The 18,430-nt window shown below is 40.0% G+C and overlaps 1 protein-coding gene across 4 annotated transcripts in view; it reads right to left on the bottom strand.

The window, feature by feature from the left end:
- Positions 1-18,430, bottom strand: part of PPP2R5E (protein phosphatase 2 regulatory subunit B'epsilon) — a 152,672-nt gene that overhangs the window by 58,572 nt on the left and 75,670 nt on the right. For all 4 annotated transcript variants that reach the window (XM_060141711.1, XM_060141728.1, XM_060141718.1 and 1 more), the window contains exon 3: positions 16,943-17,139. In XM_060141711.1, the coding sequence (XP_059997694.1) occupies positions 16,943-17,139 (197 nt within the window). The remainder of the gene's footprint in view (positions 1-16,942; positions 17,140-18,430) is intronic.

Raw genomic sequence — 18,430 nt, 5'->3', positions numbered from 1 at the left:
AGAATGTTAAATAGAGAAACTTCAAGCAAAATTCAAAGTGCCATTATTCCTCTAGCACTACTTGTATTAAGACCTCACGCAAGTAACAACTTTAATGATATCCCTGAGGTTTTCATCCAGTTCTTCATTCATTCATTCCATAATCCATCAACTATTGAAAAGAAACAAATGATTTAATCCAGCATTTATAATCAGAGGGAGGACCCAGTAAATGCAATGTTGAAGCTAGGTCATCGTGCATTATTTTCATAGTATTTTGTGTTAGCCCAATAGATGCATCTAAATAGATATAGTAAAACTAAATCTTGAAAGAAAATAGGAAAATCTCATAAGTAGTTCATCAACATTTACCATGGATGCAATTTTCAAAAATAATTACATCTAAAACAAAAGTGTGAACATAAACAAAACTTACTTTAAATCTCTAAATCAGACGTTTGAACAGAGAAGACTATTTCCAAACATACTAGGATTTGTATTAAATATTCAAACTCTAAGAATAAGAACTAAAATTCCAATAAAATTTGCCTAGATACCCTGCTATGCTATGTCTGTTTTATAACATCAAAGTAATAAATAGTTTATACACATAATGTCAAGTTACTTTTGGCAGCACCAAATTTAAGAATTCTTAACGGTCCCGATGATAAAGAACATTTCAAACCTGACTCTCAGCCCCTTTTAAATAGTTATAGATAAATAATTACTCATAAATAAAAACAAGGGGAAAAATCCCAAAGCACATGTAATTACACTCAAGGAATTTAGAGCAGATAAATACCTTTTAAGCTGATGCTCTGATTAGGAAACAAATGGCAACATTTTCAAACTTTCAATTAGCACTTAATTTAATTCACTGGCAATTTGTTCAATCAATAATTTGTTTCTAAAGCCAAACTATGTCTTTTAATTACCGCAATAAATCTACCGTAGTCTTCAGACTAGGTATAAATTCTCTTTTTAAACCTCACTGTCTACGTGAATGGATGAGGCTGTTTAAAAGTTGTGAAACCATTAAAATCCCTTATTCTAGTATAAAGACAAGTCCTTAGCACTAACTCTAAAGAGCAGAAATTTAACTAAATCAGTATGACAACTTCCTAGATTATGAGCCATCCACTGTAGGTGTCACTTTATTCTCTAATATATTAAACATGTAACTGTCATTGCTATGTAATATTGTCAATACAATTAAAATGTTCAGACAAGCGTTTCCACAAGTTATTATTCAAACATGCGCACTTGAGTTAAATATGATTCCTTGAACCAAAACCACCTCGGCAATGCTGGTGTGTGCCACAAGCACACGTCCTAGCGACACAGTAAGGACTAAAATATTGTGATACATAGGTGTGTCAAGCTACTGCAGCAAGGGTGCTCACGTTTTTATCATAAAACCACCTTTGTGTACAAAGCGCTATACCTTTCAGAAAATATTCACCGAACCAGAACCAAAGACAGAGAGCACTGTTTCCACGTGACTAAGAAACACGTACTTGTGACAGTTGTGAGATTTGTTTTACAACATTCGGAAATCTAAACGAGGATTTAAAAGATTTCTAAAGTCAATGATTACAACCTAATAATTGTTACCCATTCACTTTCATACCTTAAGTCTGTATTAACAGGGCTTTCTAGGACATAGCAGCCATTCTATTAAACCTGATTTCTGAAATGAGGCAGAAAGAACATCTTAAAATAATGAAAAGCTTAGCAGTCAGTTGAAGAAAGAGAGTAACAAACAACAAAAAAGGAAGTTTAAAAATTTATGTTGCCCAATTAGAATTTTTAAATACGTAGACAAATTCAAAAGACAAGATTAAATTAATAGAAATTTTGGTCATGTACTATTTTCCTAACTCACAATGATACCATCATTTTTACTTATATTTCCTTCATTAAGTATTTCTTTCAAAAAAAAAACCACCTGTTTTCATTGATGTTATTACTGCTGCTGTTGGTGGTGGCAGTATTTAGTTGATAAGTGTTATGATCAATTGGTGTAACTGGATTTTTCTGAAAATAATTTGATCCCTTTAGACAATCAGTTTCTAGAAGGATCAGAGCACTGACAACTGCATGGGAAGAAAGGGATCTGTCCACAAGAGATTAAGACCAGAGGATCAATAGAATTTGAATACAGATCAAACATAAATACTAGGTACAGTTTTGAGGAATAACATCAACATTTAGTTACAAGGAGACAAAAGGGAGAAAGCGCGTGAACGAAAGATCTCTGTCTTTTGTTCCATTCTCTCTGACCTACCACATGCCCATCAGAAGACAGCAATGCGCCAATAGCAGGAAAAGAGATCGGGAGGGTAGGGGGATGCAAGGGAAAGAGGAGGATATCTGAGCAGAGCCCCCTCCATGTGCACTTATATGAAATTCAAAATCTCACAAAACTAACTAATAGCATTAATGCCAGTACAGAGCAAGGAGAGAGGACTCAAACCCACAAAATCTGTTCTCTTACTCACAGTGCCACATCCAGGCATATTAAAATGGGAGCCCTGTATGAGAGGGTGGCATTGAGACCGGCTGGGCCATTTCCTTACCACAACCCCCCTTTCGTCCTCCCAGGAACTCTCCTTTTATTGGTGCCTTTGGGTCTTTTCTCTTGGGCTTGTCTGATTCTCCAGAAAGGAAACATCCATCTCCAGAGTAGAGGCAAAAGGGATCTGGGAGCTGGGATGGGGAAGAGGGTTAAGGATCCTTCCACTCAACATGATTCCCTGCTTTCAGAAAAGTACCATTGCTCTGAACTGTGCCTTATATCCCTGAGTCTAGATTCCCTCCAGTTTAGCCTCTCCAGAGAGTAGTCCTTCAGTCTTCTGCTGGGAGTTGGAGGGCACAGTCATCTGGCTGCCTGGTTTGGGGGGAGTGGGTAGGATTAGGAGTTCCAACTACTTCTTACACAGACCTTCCACCAAGTCTCCTATTTTTGCCCCCATGCACCCTTACTTTGAAAAGTACCTTTCTGCACCTTCCAGGGGTTAATACGGTATGAGTTGGCTACTTCTGAACTGTCCTTGCCGTTGCTTAGGGTTCAACTGTCTCTAATCAGCCAAGGTAGTGACCACAGGTTCATTTGCTTTCTGGCTTCCAAAATGTTGATTCTGAGATGTCCTCTCCGTTTGGCTTTGTTCCTGTGGGCTTTATTTCCTTTCAGTAATTTTTGTGTGGGTTCAGAGATAAAGCAAGTAAACATAACGCATGTATGTGTTCAATTCGCACTATTTACTCAAAAGTTAGCAATTGTTTCCTATTAAATTATTTCTTCCATTCTCCAGTAACTTCTGCTAATTCAGGCAATTTAATTTTCTTATGCAAAAATGTCAATCCCCCATTAGTGGGAAAGAATCCAGCAGAACGACAAGAAAACTAAATGGCAGCTGCTCTAACCTCAGCCAAGGTAAAGTGAGAGATGCCCACATCAAGTTTCCTTTCTCAGAATTAGCACCAACCACAGTAAAAGATCTTAGTGTGAATCAAAATAGAAAGCAAAGCACATTCTGGATCTTGGAATACTGAATAAAGAAGTCAAATGAATGCCTCAAAGTCATCAATTTCACCCAATGAACAAGTACACAAATCTCAAAAGAAAAATCAGCACTACAACTCAAGGTCGAGCAAAGCTGAACCCTTGGCATGATGCTCTTGTCTCAATACTCAGTTCTCTGTCATCTCTTCTACTATGATTTCTGTTTCCAGGGCACTAGGATGTCCTTAACTCCATTATTTCCAGTTATGTACAGAGCAATTCTGACATCTCATTAGATCTCGAATTCATTCTAGTCAAAACCAATCACATCCTCTATTTTCCCCTGAAAGAGAATTCTCTTCTCACCTTTCTCATCTGTCTAACCCTTTGGAATTTTCTTTAACTCTTCCTCTCCACTATCTGCTTTATGCAACTTATCAACAAGTCATTTTATTTATTCCTTCACAACGTCTCTTGGGGCTAATGGTGGTGTTACTTTTTTATTTTTTTTAATATTTTTTGATGTGGACCATTTTTAAAGTCTTTACTGAATTTCTTACAATATTGCTTCTGTTTTATGTTTTGGTTTTTCGGCCACGAGGCATGTGGGATCTTAGCTCCCAGACCAGGGATGGAACCCGCACCCCTTGCATTGGAAGGCGAAGTCTTAACCACTGGACTATCAGGGAAGTCCCAGTGTTACTTTTAATAGTGGAATTTGAGAACAGCTTAAATGTCCCCAGATGGGAAAAGCGTTAAGTAAACAATGGTATATCCACATGATGGAGTATGAGGCAGACATTAGAACGATGTTTTTAAAATATATTTAATTACATGAAAGCATGTTTACGTCATAATTCTAAAGAAATTTTTAATGCAAAATTAAATACATAGTAAGATTAGAAAAAAAATTTTAACAAGGGAAAACAGGAAAGGGAACAAGGCAATTTTCTTAAGTGACGGCAATGTTCTAGATCTGGCGTTATCGTTACATGAGTGTATAGAATTGTTAAATTCATTGAACATTCACTGTCTAAGCCCTGTTCTTAAAATTGTATTCCATGTAAGCATATCTAAACATTTTTTATTTAAGGGAAAAATCTCATTTTAAAACAGTGACTAGGAGGAAACTGGCCAAAATGTGGACAATGATTGAATTTAAATAATGAAACTATGGATCATTTTTTTCTCTGGTTTCCAAACTTTCTTTTATGAGCACAGGAAAAAAAGAGAGAAGATGGGGAGTCCCTTTACATATTATTTTCCAGTTCCTCTTCCTTTGCTACCATCTGACAAGATTAGGACAACAGCCTTCTGCCACCAGCCATCCTGGGTTAAATCTGCCAGCCAAAAGTCTCTGTAAAGCAGCTGGCAGGAAGCTTTTTTTGCGGGGCAGGAGAAAGAAAAATAAGAATATCATTTACATTTCACCTCCTATTCAAAAACCTTAGCAACTCTCTGCTTGCTGTCCATAAGATTAAGTCTAACCTCTTCTACTTAGCTTGCCAAGACCTCTGTAATCTAGACCCATCCCTGCCACTCCATCTTATTACCCACAAATTCCAACCACGAACCCTCCAGTCCCATTAGGCTTCTATTTCAAGACTAAACTTTGCTCAAAGTAAGAGACAACTTTTTACCTGCTGAAATGCTGACAGTAATGTTAAATTAATTCTCTCTAGAGTCTATTATCCCCACACGAACCATCACCAGGAAATATTTCCCACAGAGAGACAACTATATTGCACTGCCTCCAAAACTGGAAATGTAGCAGTGAATCCAAAAGTGAAGATTGTTGATATTAAATCTTGGAATCCAAAAATAGAGGTGTAAACACTGCAATAGTCATAGTGCTTACTGTGTATAAATACGGAGCAGGCCATCTTGCTGCTGGCAGTCAGGCACTCACGTCCCACACACAGGCTAGCCCTGCGATACCAGGTTTTTGCTACATATCATTATGCATGGACTACGGATCCTACATCCCAGAAAGGTACTAAAACTGGTAAATTAAGTCATTTTGGTAAGAGCCAAAGTGCACAAGTTGATAAAACAATAACAACACGGGGCTTTTTTGAGAACACGTATAGTCCTTTAACATCTGCTTTGAACACTTTACGGTTCAAAATCAGCTAATGCTACAAGAAAATCTAAACCTCTTGAATTTTGAATTTAAAAAACGCACACAACACTTGAGGCTCCTGAGGCAGAGTTTCTGGCTATTGAGTATGTGTTCTTATATGAAATCACTGAAAATAAACAGGGAACTGTCAAAACTGTCACTGCCCCTTACTCTGTGTCTGTGTGTAAGTCTCTGTCTCTGTGACCCTTCATTAGTAAAATAAAGCCCTGAGCTAAAGGGTGAGCAGTGAAAACAAAACACACCTGACCTACATTTGACCAGAGATTAACATCACCCTTTACCAGATACTACTGCTTCATAATAAATTGAGGAAGAAGCCCCTCCAGACAGACAGCTCTCCCTCACCAGCCTCACTGAGGCACGCTGGCCTCATCTTGGAGGGGGAGACAGGAGCGTGGGTGTCAGTTCCCGGGAAAGGAACCAAGACAGGGTTCTAGGGGCAGGTACTGCCCACCAACCCCTTTAGCTTCCTTTTTCTAGGGGGGGGCCACACCGCGAGGCATGCGGGATCTTAGTTCCCCATTCCCTCTGCAGTGGAAGTGCAGAGTCTTAACCACTGGACCGCCAGGGAAGTCCCTAGCTTCCATTTTCAATGTGCTTTTAAAGACCATTGCCTTCCAATTATTTCACCCTTCAAATAACTACACTTACTTTCCAGAATAGGGCATGACAAACTCCCCACTTTGTACCTGATGGCAGCACAAATACAAAACTCAACTTTCTAGCACCTTATCTAGCACCTTATAAGCTTAACACATTTTTCTAACTTCTAAGAGAAAAAGCCAAACGTCCCGCAAAAGGAAGAGGCCTGCATTATTCCAGAATGTTCTACTCTATTCTACTCTATTCTCATAAATGCCTTAACTTCTTCAGGAAGGGAAATTCCATGGTATTTCAAGGTAGCCCATGGAGCCCCTGCCCAGCCCCCGCTCTCTGTTTGTAACCCACCTTTCTGTAGGGCCAGGAAACATTATACTCTCCAGAATACCTTGCTTATCCATTTTATTAAAAAGTAAACTCACTCTCCAACTTACCAAATAGTTATAACAGGTCCTATTTTTATTCAGAAACATCCTCTCTTCTGTATGTCACCCTCTGCCCTCCTGGCACTGCTCCTCCCACGGAGCAGCATGTGGGATCTTCCCGGACTGGGACACGAACCCGTGTCCCCTGCATCGGCAGGCGAACTCTCAACCACTGTGCCACCAGGGAAGCCCAAGTTTGGCTTTTAATATTGGTCAGAAGCCACCTACCTCCTGGAAATGACCTGCGTTGTTTTCTTGCCAAATTCTTGCCTCAAGCATTACTGTCTCTGAGAATGCCATCATGGAGGACACTCATTTTCTCCGTTTCTTCCTGCTAATAATGCACCACTGTGGCGTAACCGGCTTTCCCCTTAGAGAATCAACCAATAAATACCTCTCTCTCATTTCTGTCTCTCCTCACTAAAGAGAAGACTGAGCCATATAAACTAACGTCAATTCCTACGCTAGAGGTTAAGACCCACTTATATATACCACAGGCAGTATTTCCCAATCATTATATCATCCATTTTCTTGGCAGATTTTTCCAGAAGTATTGCTTACACCGCTAACCGTATTTTCAGTTTCAAGGTTAAATTAAAAGGTGGGATAAAAGAGGAATCAAAACTTGAATGCAATACTGTAACTTATCCTGCAAAACTCTGCTGCCAGCTTGGGGGCGTGGGGGAAGGAGAAAGAAGGGGAATATTCTCATCTCCGTGAAATGATAGTATTGGATAGATCAGTGCTAGACAAGTCACAGCTGTCAAACCATTTTAGGTATATTGAAAACTCTGAACAATCTGTAAAGCAGTTAAGCCACAGGGACTACAGCTTGTAAATGAAGCAAACAGCAATCATGAGTAGCTCATTGCTTCCTGCGTAAAAATCTGCTCCTTAAAATGTTTAAATTAAAACTAAACCCATTAAAATCCCTGTCTGATATTTTAAGAGAGAATGTTTGCAGGAGAGAAGTGGTAAATTATTAATACCGTGTGGACATTACTATGCAAGTAATATCAGGAAAAATTTTATGTAGGGCAGCATATATACACATGTATATATATAGTTATACACACACGGGCACCTGCAGATTAACAGGGCTCTCCCCACACCCTCAAAAAAAGACTTGAGAATAAAATTTCCCAGAGAGAATTAAAGTTTAAAATCAACAGTCAAAGATATGGAAAGTCATCTTAAAGAGACAAAAAAGCTTTCAGGCTAGCAAGACTTCACTGTAACCAGAAAAACTGATTAACCCATCCAAACAAAAAAGGTTAAGTCTAGCAGAGGTGGCAAAGGTGGTACTATGAATAACGATAACAGTAACAACATCATAACAACCTTATAAAGTTACAGTGGGTAACAACTTTAAGAGGATTAAGACTCATCTAAGATCACACGGCTAGGTAAGTGGCCCAGGTCATTCCATCTACATCACAGACCCAGGGAGGACCACAAAAAGGAAAAGCAGGCTGTACAAATGTTAAGTGCTTCCAAGAATTAGGGGCCAACATAGAGATGGAGGGGCATTTTTTTTTTTTTTTTTGGCGGTACGCGGGCCTCTCACCGCTGCGGCCTCTCCTGCCGCGAAGCACAGGCTCCGGACGCGCAAGCCCAGCGGCCACGGCTCACGGGCCCAGCCGCTCCGTGGAAAAGGGGCCCCTCCGGACCGGGGCACGAACCCGTGTCCCCCGCATCGGCAGGCGGACTCCCAACCACTGCGCCACCAGGGAAGCCCAAGAGATGGAGGGACATTTAAATCATCTAACTCCCTTGCTCCAATCCAAGCTAACCAAACAATTTAGGGATCCCTTGGCTGCTGACATAGCTTGCCTGCTTCTAACGGTGGGGCAGAGAGAAAAGTAGCATGGCGGGAGCACATGAACTTAAGGGATACGACCATCTCGAGGATGGAACAGAGGAGAGTTCTGAACTACACAGCTTTCCTCCTGAGGTCCTCCTCACCCCCAATCACCATGTACTCCTGCCTACTGGGAAGGAGTGGTAGGGCAGAGAAAAAGTGTTAATTTGAGAATAACACAAAGGCAATGTAGTTATTATATATAGGATAGTGAGGTGGTGCGGGGAGATGGAGTGAAAGGGAAGCTGTTTCTTAAGCAAAAACAAACATTTAACCCCAGAGCCTATTATTTGATAAAATAACAAGCAAGGAAAAGGTAGAGGGAAAGCATCAAGGCCTTATGACTTATTCAGAGGGGCTCAGGAGGAGAACACAGTACTGAGGCAATAGTCCAAATTTAGAGATTTTAGTCTTCATTCCTATTAGAAAGACTGATCCCAGGAGAGCATTATGGCACAGCGGTTAAGAGGATGGGCCCTGTAGCCAGAAAGACTGGGTTCAAACCTCAGTTCTGCCAGTTACCCAGGTGAGTACCTTTGGGCAAGTTTCTTAACCTCTCTCTACTTCCTTTACATCATCTATAACATAATATATAATAATACTATAACAAAATATAATATAATATAAAATTATATAATTATATAATATATAATACAAAAGAAGGTTGTTGTTAAGACTGAATTCATCCACACAGTAGTTGCTGCAGATTATTATGCTGCTAACAATGGAAGGTGTACAGGTGCTGGTGACCTTCTTTTGTTAGTGCACACCTTTATGAAGAACCTCTAAAGATTAAGTATTCAACCACAATTCTAAACTGTATAACCATTATAAAAACCTACAAAAATTGACACAAGGTAAAACAAAAAATCTGAATAGTCAGACATGTATTTTAGAAATTGAGGGGGTCTGGGAGGGATGGATTGGCAGATGCAAACTATTATATATAGAATGGATAAACAACAAGGTCCTACTGTATAGCGCAGGGAACTATATTCACTATCCTGTGATAAACTGTGATGGAGAAGAGTATGGAAAAGAATGTATATAGATAGACAGACAGATAGATAGATAGATAGATAGATAGATAGATAGATAGATGTATAACTGAATCACTTTGCTGCACAGCAGAAACTAACACAACATTGTAAATCAACTATACTTTAATAAAATAAATTAAAAAAAAAAAAGAATTCACTGCCAGAAAACTTCCCATAAAGAAAACTCCAGGCCCAGATGGTTTCATTGGTGAAATCATTCTTACAACTTCATTTTTCATCTTTAGTTACTGCCATAAATGGGAAGACCCTGCTCCTTTCCAATCTCATCCTACATTTTCCAACAGAGCAGCATCAAGCAGAGCACTGCATATGTAAAAATCGAGCTTAAACCATTCTGGAGTCAGATTATATCTTTGAAAATTTAATCAAAAGCTACAGATCTTCTCCCACAAAAAGAGGCAAAACACAGAATTTTGCACTCAACATCAGGAGGTCCACTGACCCCCATGAAACCAACTGACGGACACCCAAAGATGCTAAATGAATATTGTTAAATGAGCATTAACTGAAGTAGCACAGAGTGACAGTTTAAGGAAAGGACAGAGCGCCTGCCAGTTTCTCTACCCTCTGATAAATTACAAATGGTAACAATCTGTTCCTAACCTTGAGCAGCAATTCTTCCTGACCTCATTCTAAAAGTATCTTTTGGTAATCTTCATCATCATAACCTTAAATTCTTTTCAAAGTACCAAGGAATTCTTTTTCTAATTTAATTCTTAGGTCCTATCTTTTAGACTTATCCTATCCATAAAAATTCCCCAATAAGTTCATCACTTCCTAAATGACTTTCCCAGATGTCACTCAATTCTTTCCCATTATTTATATTTCCAATCTTGTAAGCAGCCCACCTTCCCCCATCCCACATCCAGTGGCTCACACCAAAAGATCTTATCTCCTTTGGGCCTAAAGAGTCGCCTCCAAGGCAAATTCTGGCCGGGGATGTATAGTTATATTCCTTATCAGATGCAGGAGGATGAAAAATGGAAATTTCATATTCCCCCTGGTAGTTATCATTCCCAAGGCTACCTTTAGATAGCTGTTATTTTATGAAAAGAAATCCTCCATCCTTTAGCCGAGAGAGGATGCAATGAAGTTAACAAAGCATTCCTAAGAGTCTGTGTAGGCACACTCTGAGACCTTTAATTGCGACTTCATATTTTTCTACAAAACCATATTATCCTATTAAGAGGCTAACCAGAGCTGTGATTTCCAGTTAAGTCACAGAATGTATAAAAGATAAAGCACTTAGATAACCAAGTGACAGGACATAATTTGAGAGTGGGAAAAAACGAAGCTAATGTGTGGCCAAGAAACAATATAAAGGACTCAAGGAAAGATTTCAATAGAAAAAAGAAGAAAAAGTTGTACAACATATTTTATCTTAAAACTACATTCGCTTTGGAAAATCATATATTCTACAGTTTGAGATATACAGAGATTTAACCACAGATGACGTAGGAATAGGGCAGACTCTGAAATCAAGAAAAGCCAAGATATAAAGAGAAAATATGAAAATAATAACAGCAAATGACCAGTGCAACAAGATATACTTTGTGCAGGAAAGAAGTGATAGGGTTTTACTCTCATGAGGACAGTACACCCAAGATTCCACCACTGTACGTGCAATCATTATCTACAGCCGTCATTTCAACTTCCTCATGTTTTGCATACTACCTCCCCCGAACCACTGCGCTGAAGCACAAGGATTCTCTGCATCACCTGGGGTCCCAGTAATGTTCTCTTTCTCTCCTGCTCTACTCTCATGCTAATAATTACCAATCTCAATCTCCAACTTTCCCATCTAGGACTCCTGTAACCTCAAAGTTAACACATCAAAAATCAACCCAGCTTCCACCCAAAAAACCTGCTCCCCTTCCTGCTGTACCTTTCTCAAATAGGAGCACCATGACTACCAAATTCCCAAAGCTATCCTAGACTGCTTCCTCTCTCTCTCACTCCAAACATCAATGCAAATGTTACGTGCCTTCAATTTTACCTCCTAGTGAGTCTTAAATGCCATCCTTTCCTCATCTTCTCTACTTTCACCCCGTGCTTGGTTTAGGCCCTCTTAACAACTTCTCTGATACAACAGGCCCCTAATCAATTCCTCTCTGCCTTCAAGTTCAGCCCCCTCCAATCTACCTGACTCACTGCCATACAGTACAAATCTGACTGTGTCACTCCCCTGCTTACAACTTTTCAATGATTATCAACCCACACACGCGCACTTAATGCTGTAACAACACAACACTGCTTGTGTTCCTCTGAATATATCATGCGGTTTGGGAATTCCTTTGCATCATGTAATTCTCTTTTTCATTTCAACACGATTTCAGCCCCTGGAAAACATGTTTTCACCTTTTAATACTCGGGCTTTCCTCACTTTGTAAAGCCTTCCTTGACCACCCCTACCCTCCTCGGATTAACCTCCCTTTTGCTCTACTCCTTCCCTGCCTTCTACATACTTCTATTAATGCACGTATGACATATTTTATTATTTGTTCACATGACTGCCCTCTCTACCAGACTGTGAGTCTGTTGACAGAGCAGGGTCCTGTCTTTTTTTAATCATCAAAATGTAAAAACATGGCTCTAAATCACTCAATAAACATTACTTGGAATTAATTAAAATGATGTCTTCACCCGTTAAGATTTCCTCTCACATTTGAACTATCCCCCAAAGAGATGGTTTTGAAAAGGAAGATGTGTGAATATAAAGAGTATAAAATACAGTTTAAGTTTGAGTAAAAAAAAAAAAAAAAATTAACCCAAGATTACTTGGAGAGCTAGAAATTCTAAGAAATCTTTTAAATGGATGCATGGCATCAGAATCAGAGACAAAACATGAGCATAATGTGGTAAAAATACTGCCTCAAAGACAGAAGCCTGACACTTGAGATGATGCACGGCAAAATGTGCCAAAGCCTAAGGAACTAACAGTCCCGGTTCTCATTTTTCCATCAGATGTGACCCCATGAGAAAGAAACACATGGAAGAAACCACTTACAGAGCAGAAGCAACTACTCTGGACAGTGTTCTGTAAACTTTAAGAATGGCAGAATCCAGAGACTTCCCTGGTGGTCCAGTGGTTAAGACACCATGCTTCCACTGCAGGGGGCACGGGTTCGATCCCTGGTCAGGGAACTAAGATCCTGCATGCCATGCAGCGTGGCCAAAAATAATAATAATAATAGAAAAGAAAAAAAAAAAGAATGGCAGAATGCATTCTAAATTTCTTACACTGTGTTGATGAAAGAGCTGGTATTTTTTCAGAGCTGGAAGGATGTGAGAGACCACCACCAACTCCCTCCATTTACAAGCGGAGACTTGGGGCTTAGAGAGGAACCCAAGTCTCACCACTGATTAAGTGGAAGATGAGAAATGAGGACAGTGGCTTCTACTTTCTCTATCTGGGGCTCTTTCCACTACCCCACACTACCCTTCTGCAGGTGAGTTAGGTGCTATATTTTTTTAAATTTTGTTTACACATAAAGAGTTATTTGTCTTTCTTAATTCTAAGAGTCTGTAGGTGGTGTCTAGACTTTATATAAATGCTAAAAATGGTTTCCACACTCATAGATTACTTTCATCTTCTACTCTTTTCTTACCCTAACAGGCATAGCAACTCTCAAAGTACAGTCCCATCAGGTTTTGGTAATAATACTGACATCAGAACATGCCATCTTAAGTCATCACTCATCCTGGTTTGTAAAACCTAGCTATTGCTTCATTGATATTTCATTAAAAGCACTACCATTTCCCTCACTAATCCTAGTGAAGTAGTTTCATTTTACAGTAATAAGAAAGAGGAATAGGTGGGAACAGTAACTATTCAACAGGCAGGATTGGAATTACAGAATTTGAGGACCACTGAGGCAATGGGGTACAGCATATCGAGCTAACAGAGCATTTTAAGTCCACAAACAGGAACTCTGGGTTCCCCCAATGATTATAAAGTCAAGTATCTAATAACGAAATCACAAAATACAGTAACAGTATCATTGATTAAATGCTTGCCATGTGTTAGCGACTGTTCTAAGGGCTTTACATACATCATCGCCAATCCTCACAAAATACCCAAAAGGCAGGTACGTTACAGATGAGGAAAGCGAGCAGTAATAGCACCAGGATTTCTACACACAAGGGGCTCACACGTGGCAAAACAGAAGGGAGTAGAGGGCAAGTAAGGACTTGGTTCCAACCCTTCTTAAAGAGACATAAATCCCTGTTTACTAGGTTGTATGTGTGTCTGAGGTGGTGAGAACCTTGATGTACAAACAAAGCACGATTTTCCTCAGGTGGACTATTCATGGAGCAGGGCAGGAGAGACTGTGGCTGCCCTTCCCCCAAGGCCACACACCTCTTAGCACCTCACAAAAACTGAGGACTCCAAAGATGGAGGGCTCTGTCCGCAGTGATGAAGCAAGTAAGTGTGGCCGGAGTTGGCATTTGAAACCAGGTTTGTGTGGTTTCAAAGCCCTTTCTCTTTCTACACTGCCACGCTACTTCCTTCTCTATAAATGCCATTTTGTCTAGGAACCATGCAAAATTAGTAGGTAGCAATTTCACAAATCACAAAATATGAAAAATAAATTACACCTCTGAGAACCCTAAACTATCACCCAGAAAGTCAATTATCTAATGCCCTAGAATAGCATGCATGCTACAGATTCAATACTTCCTAAAGTAGGGCTTAAGTACATTTTAAAGTACACATTCCCACACGAATGACAGGAGTCTTTTTTTTTTTTTTTTGCGGTACGCGGGCCTCTCACTGTTGTGGCCTCTCCCGCTGCGGAGCACAGGCTCCGGACGCGCAGGCTCAGCGGCCATGGCTCACGGGCCCAGCCGCCCCGTGGCATGTGGGATCCTCCCCGACTGGCGCACGAACCCGCGTCCCCTGCATCGGCAGGCGGACTCCCAACCACTGCACCACCAGGGAAGCCCAGGAGTCTTTTGTTTAAAGTTTTTTTGTTGGGGTAGAGGGGCATGGGGGGAGGTGATAAGAAGAGAAAATGGTCTCCTCTGAGAGACTCAAGCTGGTTTAGGACCAAGTTGGTTCACAGGAATGAATGGGTTTTTGGATTATGCCAGCTACTGGGTTTAAAGCTGAATATAATCCAATGACATCCAATATTTTCATCCTAATTTGAGAGCCTAAAATGCCCCTATTTTAAGAGGGAATTCATCTATTCATTCAACAATCTCCAGGTAGGCCTGGGCTACGAGGTATTACAGAGGCCACAGAGATGTGCAGGACAACTCGGAACAGTTCCTGCTTAGGAGTACTTACAGCCTAATTAGAAAAATCAGATAAACGTGCAAAAGGATTAAATAGCAGCAAATGAACAAATTCTAAAAGGGTGAGTTGCCAAGAAGTGGTAGAAGTGAAGGAAGGGAAAACTCTGGGCTTTTCAGGAACCAGTGGTAGCACTGTAAGCCAGACCTTGAAAGGAAGGGGCGAATCAGAATTAAAGGCAGGAGGGCAGGGAATTCACAAAGGTCCAGGAACAGGGAAAAGGGCTATTACAAAACAAATCCACAAACACCCAGATGTTCTCGCAGAAGGGCGAACTGAGGTGTGTCCGAGGATATCCATGGGGTCGTGGTTAAATAAATTATGGCATATCCACACAACGAAATGTGGCTATAGAATGAATGAGGCAGCTTTATATGTACTGATGTACATTATATACTGCTAAGTAAAAAAAGCAAGGCACAGAGAGTGTGTATACTATGCTACCATTTGTGTGTTTACAAAAAACAATATTTATACATATATGCTTGTATATGCTTCAATATTCACGGACTATCCATGGAAAGATATAGAAGAAATTTATAAACGGTGGATACCTCTGTTAGCTGAGGACATGGGTAGGTTAAAACCAAGGGACTGTGCTCTGCAGAAGGCAGGTAGACTAGAGAATATCCTAAGTATCAGGGTAAGAGGTTTAGAGAACATGCAAACTCTAGAGCATGGTTTCTCAACAGTGGCATCATTGACATTTGAGGCCAGATAATTCTTTGTTGTAGAATTATCTACAATTCTTTGTTGTAGAACAATCTACAAAATTGTTGTACAATGCTGTCCTGTGCATTGTAAGATGTTTAACAGCATTCCTGGCCTCTACCCACTAGATGCTGGTAGCACCCCACCTCCCACCCCTGGTTGTGACTCCCAAAAATGTCTCCAGACAATGCCAAGGGGCCCTGGCAGGGCAATCGCCCCTGGTTGAGAGCCACTGCTCAAGAACCACAATATAAACAGTTAGCATACAAACCCTGTTTTACGTTCCTATAAATTAACAAATGCAATATACACTCCAATATGGATCTGAGGAATATATTGGACATTGTTTTGAAATGACCTTCATATATCTGTCATAGTTTCTCAAGTTGTGATAATTCAGGTCCCTTCCCAAATCTGAACTATTCATTTTTAACCATAACTACCCCATCACAGATGTCTCTTTTCTGCATTTGTTGAATACAAGTGATAAAAGTGAAAAAGAAAGGCTAAGTACATTTTCAGCAGTACACAGAGGGTGGGCGAGATTCCCCAGTGGGCTTCCCATGATGCACTGACCCCCTTGGATCTCTTCAGCATAACTTCTCGAGTTAGTAGACCAGCCCCACTTCCTCCAGATATCATGTGCTCTCTAGATCCAAGATCTTCTAGGATGCCAAGGAAGGCAACCCTCCCACAGAAATCTAACAGAAAACTATATTTTGGCTCAGCTTCTGAAAAACTAATATAATTATTGACACAATAAGAACATAATTACTCATATTATGCTAATAATGGTTCTTCTCATAACTCTTAACGACCACACAAATTACAAGATGCTGTTCAAAAATAATGAAAGACATCACTCCTGTTTCTAAGATTATAAAGAGAATGAGTAGTTTATAAAGCCAAGAGAGGCTTTACCTAGATTCTACATATCACGATTTCATTAAGCTTAAAGCCATTTCTAATATACCACAGTGAATAGGGAGAAGAAAAAAAAATCAAGACATCCAACAGGCTTGAATATTTTTCAAACACAGATCTAAAACTTTTGTTGATTCTCCTGTGTCTTTTCTTTTCCCAATGCCAGAAATCCAGTAACACCCTGGCAATCTTTCTTCGTATTTTGAAATCACTGATTCCTTCAATACTGTTGTAGGTGAAAAGTTCTGGATTTCATTCTCATGAAATCATGCTCTTCAAATTTTAGTATTGTGCCAACTACTTGTGCTTAGCTCTCAGAAGGTTGGCTCTCATTTGTGGAGGTGACCTCCAGTGACCTGACCCTGCAGTAAATACACCTGTGAGTCCCTAAGGAAGGTGCTTAAATGTGTCCGCGGCGAAAAAAAGAAACTCACCATTCTAACTACTTCAGGGTAAGTCTGCTCTGTCAAACAGCCTCTGCTTATTGTAATGTAGTCCACCAGTTCATTAAGAGTGGAGCGCTTGTATTCTTTCATTTTAAGATCAGATAGCGTGTCCATGAAGTCAAAAATGACACAGCACTGCTGAAGTTTCTTTAGGAACAGTTCAGGCTGCTCTGAGGATGGAACGTCTAAGAAAAAAAAAGGAAATGGTGTAAGTCTGTCATCAATTTCTAGGTAACAGGAATTCTCTGTGAAAGTTAACTTCAAAAGCAAGCTCAAAAAAATAAGAATTCACATGACAACAGTGTTCTTTTAAACAGTTACACATGGGCAGGAGGGGATACCATATCCACTACTTCAGAGACCTTGTCTTTGGAAACTACATGGTACCAACACAATTGACAGCATTTGCTATTCAGCCACCAAAGATTGACCAAAATCCCAAGAGCTGTTAGAGAGTTGAAGCAAATTTTAACCAAAAACACCCCAATGTCAACACCCTTAAGCCAAAAACACTGAAAAAGGTCAAACTTTCCATTATAAGGTAGACACAGAAGTTTCCACTGTTGGTTTAAATTAATTTTACTAAAAAAATTTCGAAGCAGAAATGTCAGTTGATTCATTTTAATTTCATGCTGACATCCTTGGTATTTAAAGCAACTGTTGGGTGTGTGAGTTTATATTTCTTGTTTTGTTTTGGCTTGATATCTATGACGCTTCTTTGTCAAAGAAACTCGAAAAATCAACAAAATCAAGCAATACCAACTCTCTCAAAAAGGGCACATCAGTAATGGAACAATGCGAGCGAACTCTACTAAAATCTAGGCTCTCCCTGTTGACCCATCTTCTTCCTTTATGGTGGGAGAAAACCACTAACATTTTTATTAATATGTTCTCAGAATAAACATCTGTTCTTTTCCTACAGGCAGCAGGTCAGACATTTGGTTTGGTGTCGTTTCTAAAAAATATGTAGAAATTTTACACTAAAATTCCCCAGCGAGAATGGAAACCTGACCTACAGTTAGACTTGAAAGACACCAAGTAAGTTGTCGATAGCTCTTTCCGCTCCTATCTTCTTTCCACTACTTTATTTATTCCACCAAACTGGAGCTTCTCTGGAAAGGTGATGAAATTATAACAAGAGAACCTCTGCTGCCTTCATCCAAGGCGATTAACTCATTAATCCTCAGAACGGTCTTTGAGGTAAGCAGGTGGCATCATTTTATTATTCTCTATTTTTCACAGAGAAAATTAGAGACAATCATGGAGGTCCCACAGTGAATGAGTTATGAAGCTGGGCTCAGCACCTGGGTCTCTAACCACACTCCCACACCTTCTGTACGACTCAAGAAGGACTTGAACAATGTTTGACCTGTCACTTGCTACCATCCTCAGTTGTCAGCCTCCCAGTAAGTGCTTTACAGTGGCCTCACAGTGTGGGCCACCTGCTCCCTGGAGGTAAGTGCAACGGCTAACAGC

The sequence above is a fragment of the Lagenorhynchus albirostris genome, chromosome 1 (assembly GCF_949774975.1).
Source record: "Lagenorhynchus albirostris chromosome 1, mLagAlb1.1, whole genome shotgun sequence".
Taxonomy (NCBI): domain Eukaryota; kingdom Metazoa; phylum Chordata; class Mammalia; order Artiodactyla; family Delphinidae; genus Lagenorhynchus; species Lagenorhynchus albirostris.
The sequence above is the reverse complement of the archived record's forward strand: the minus strand, read 5'-3'. Positions and strand labels throughout refer to the sequence as shown.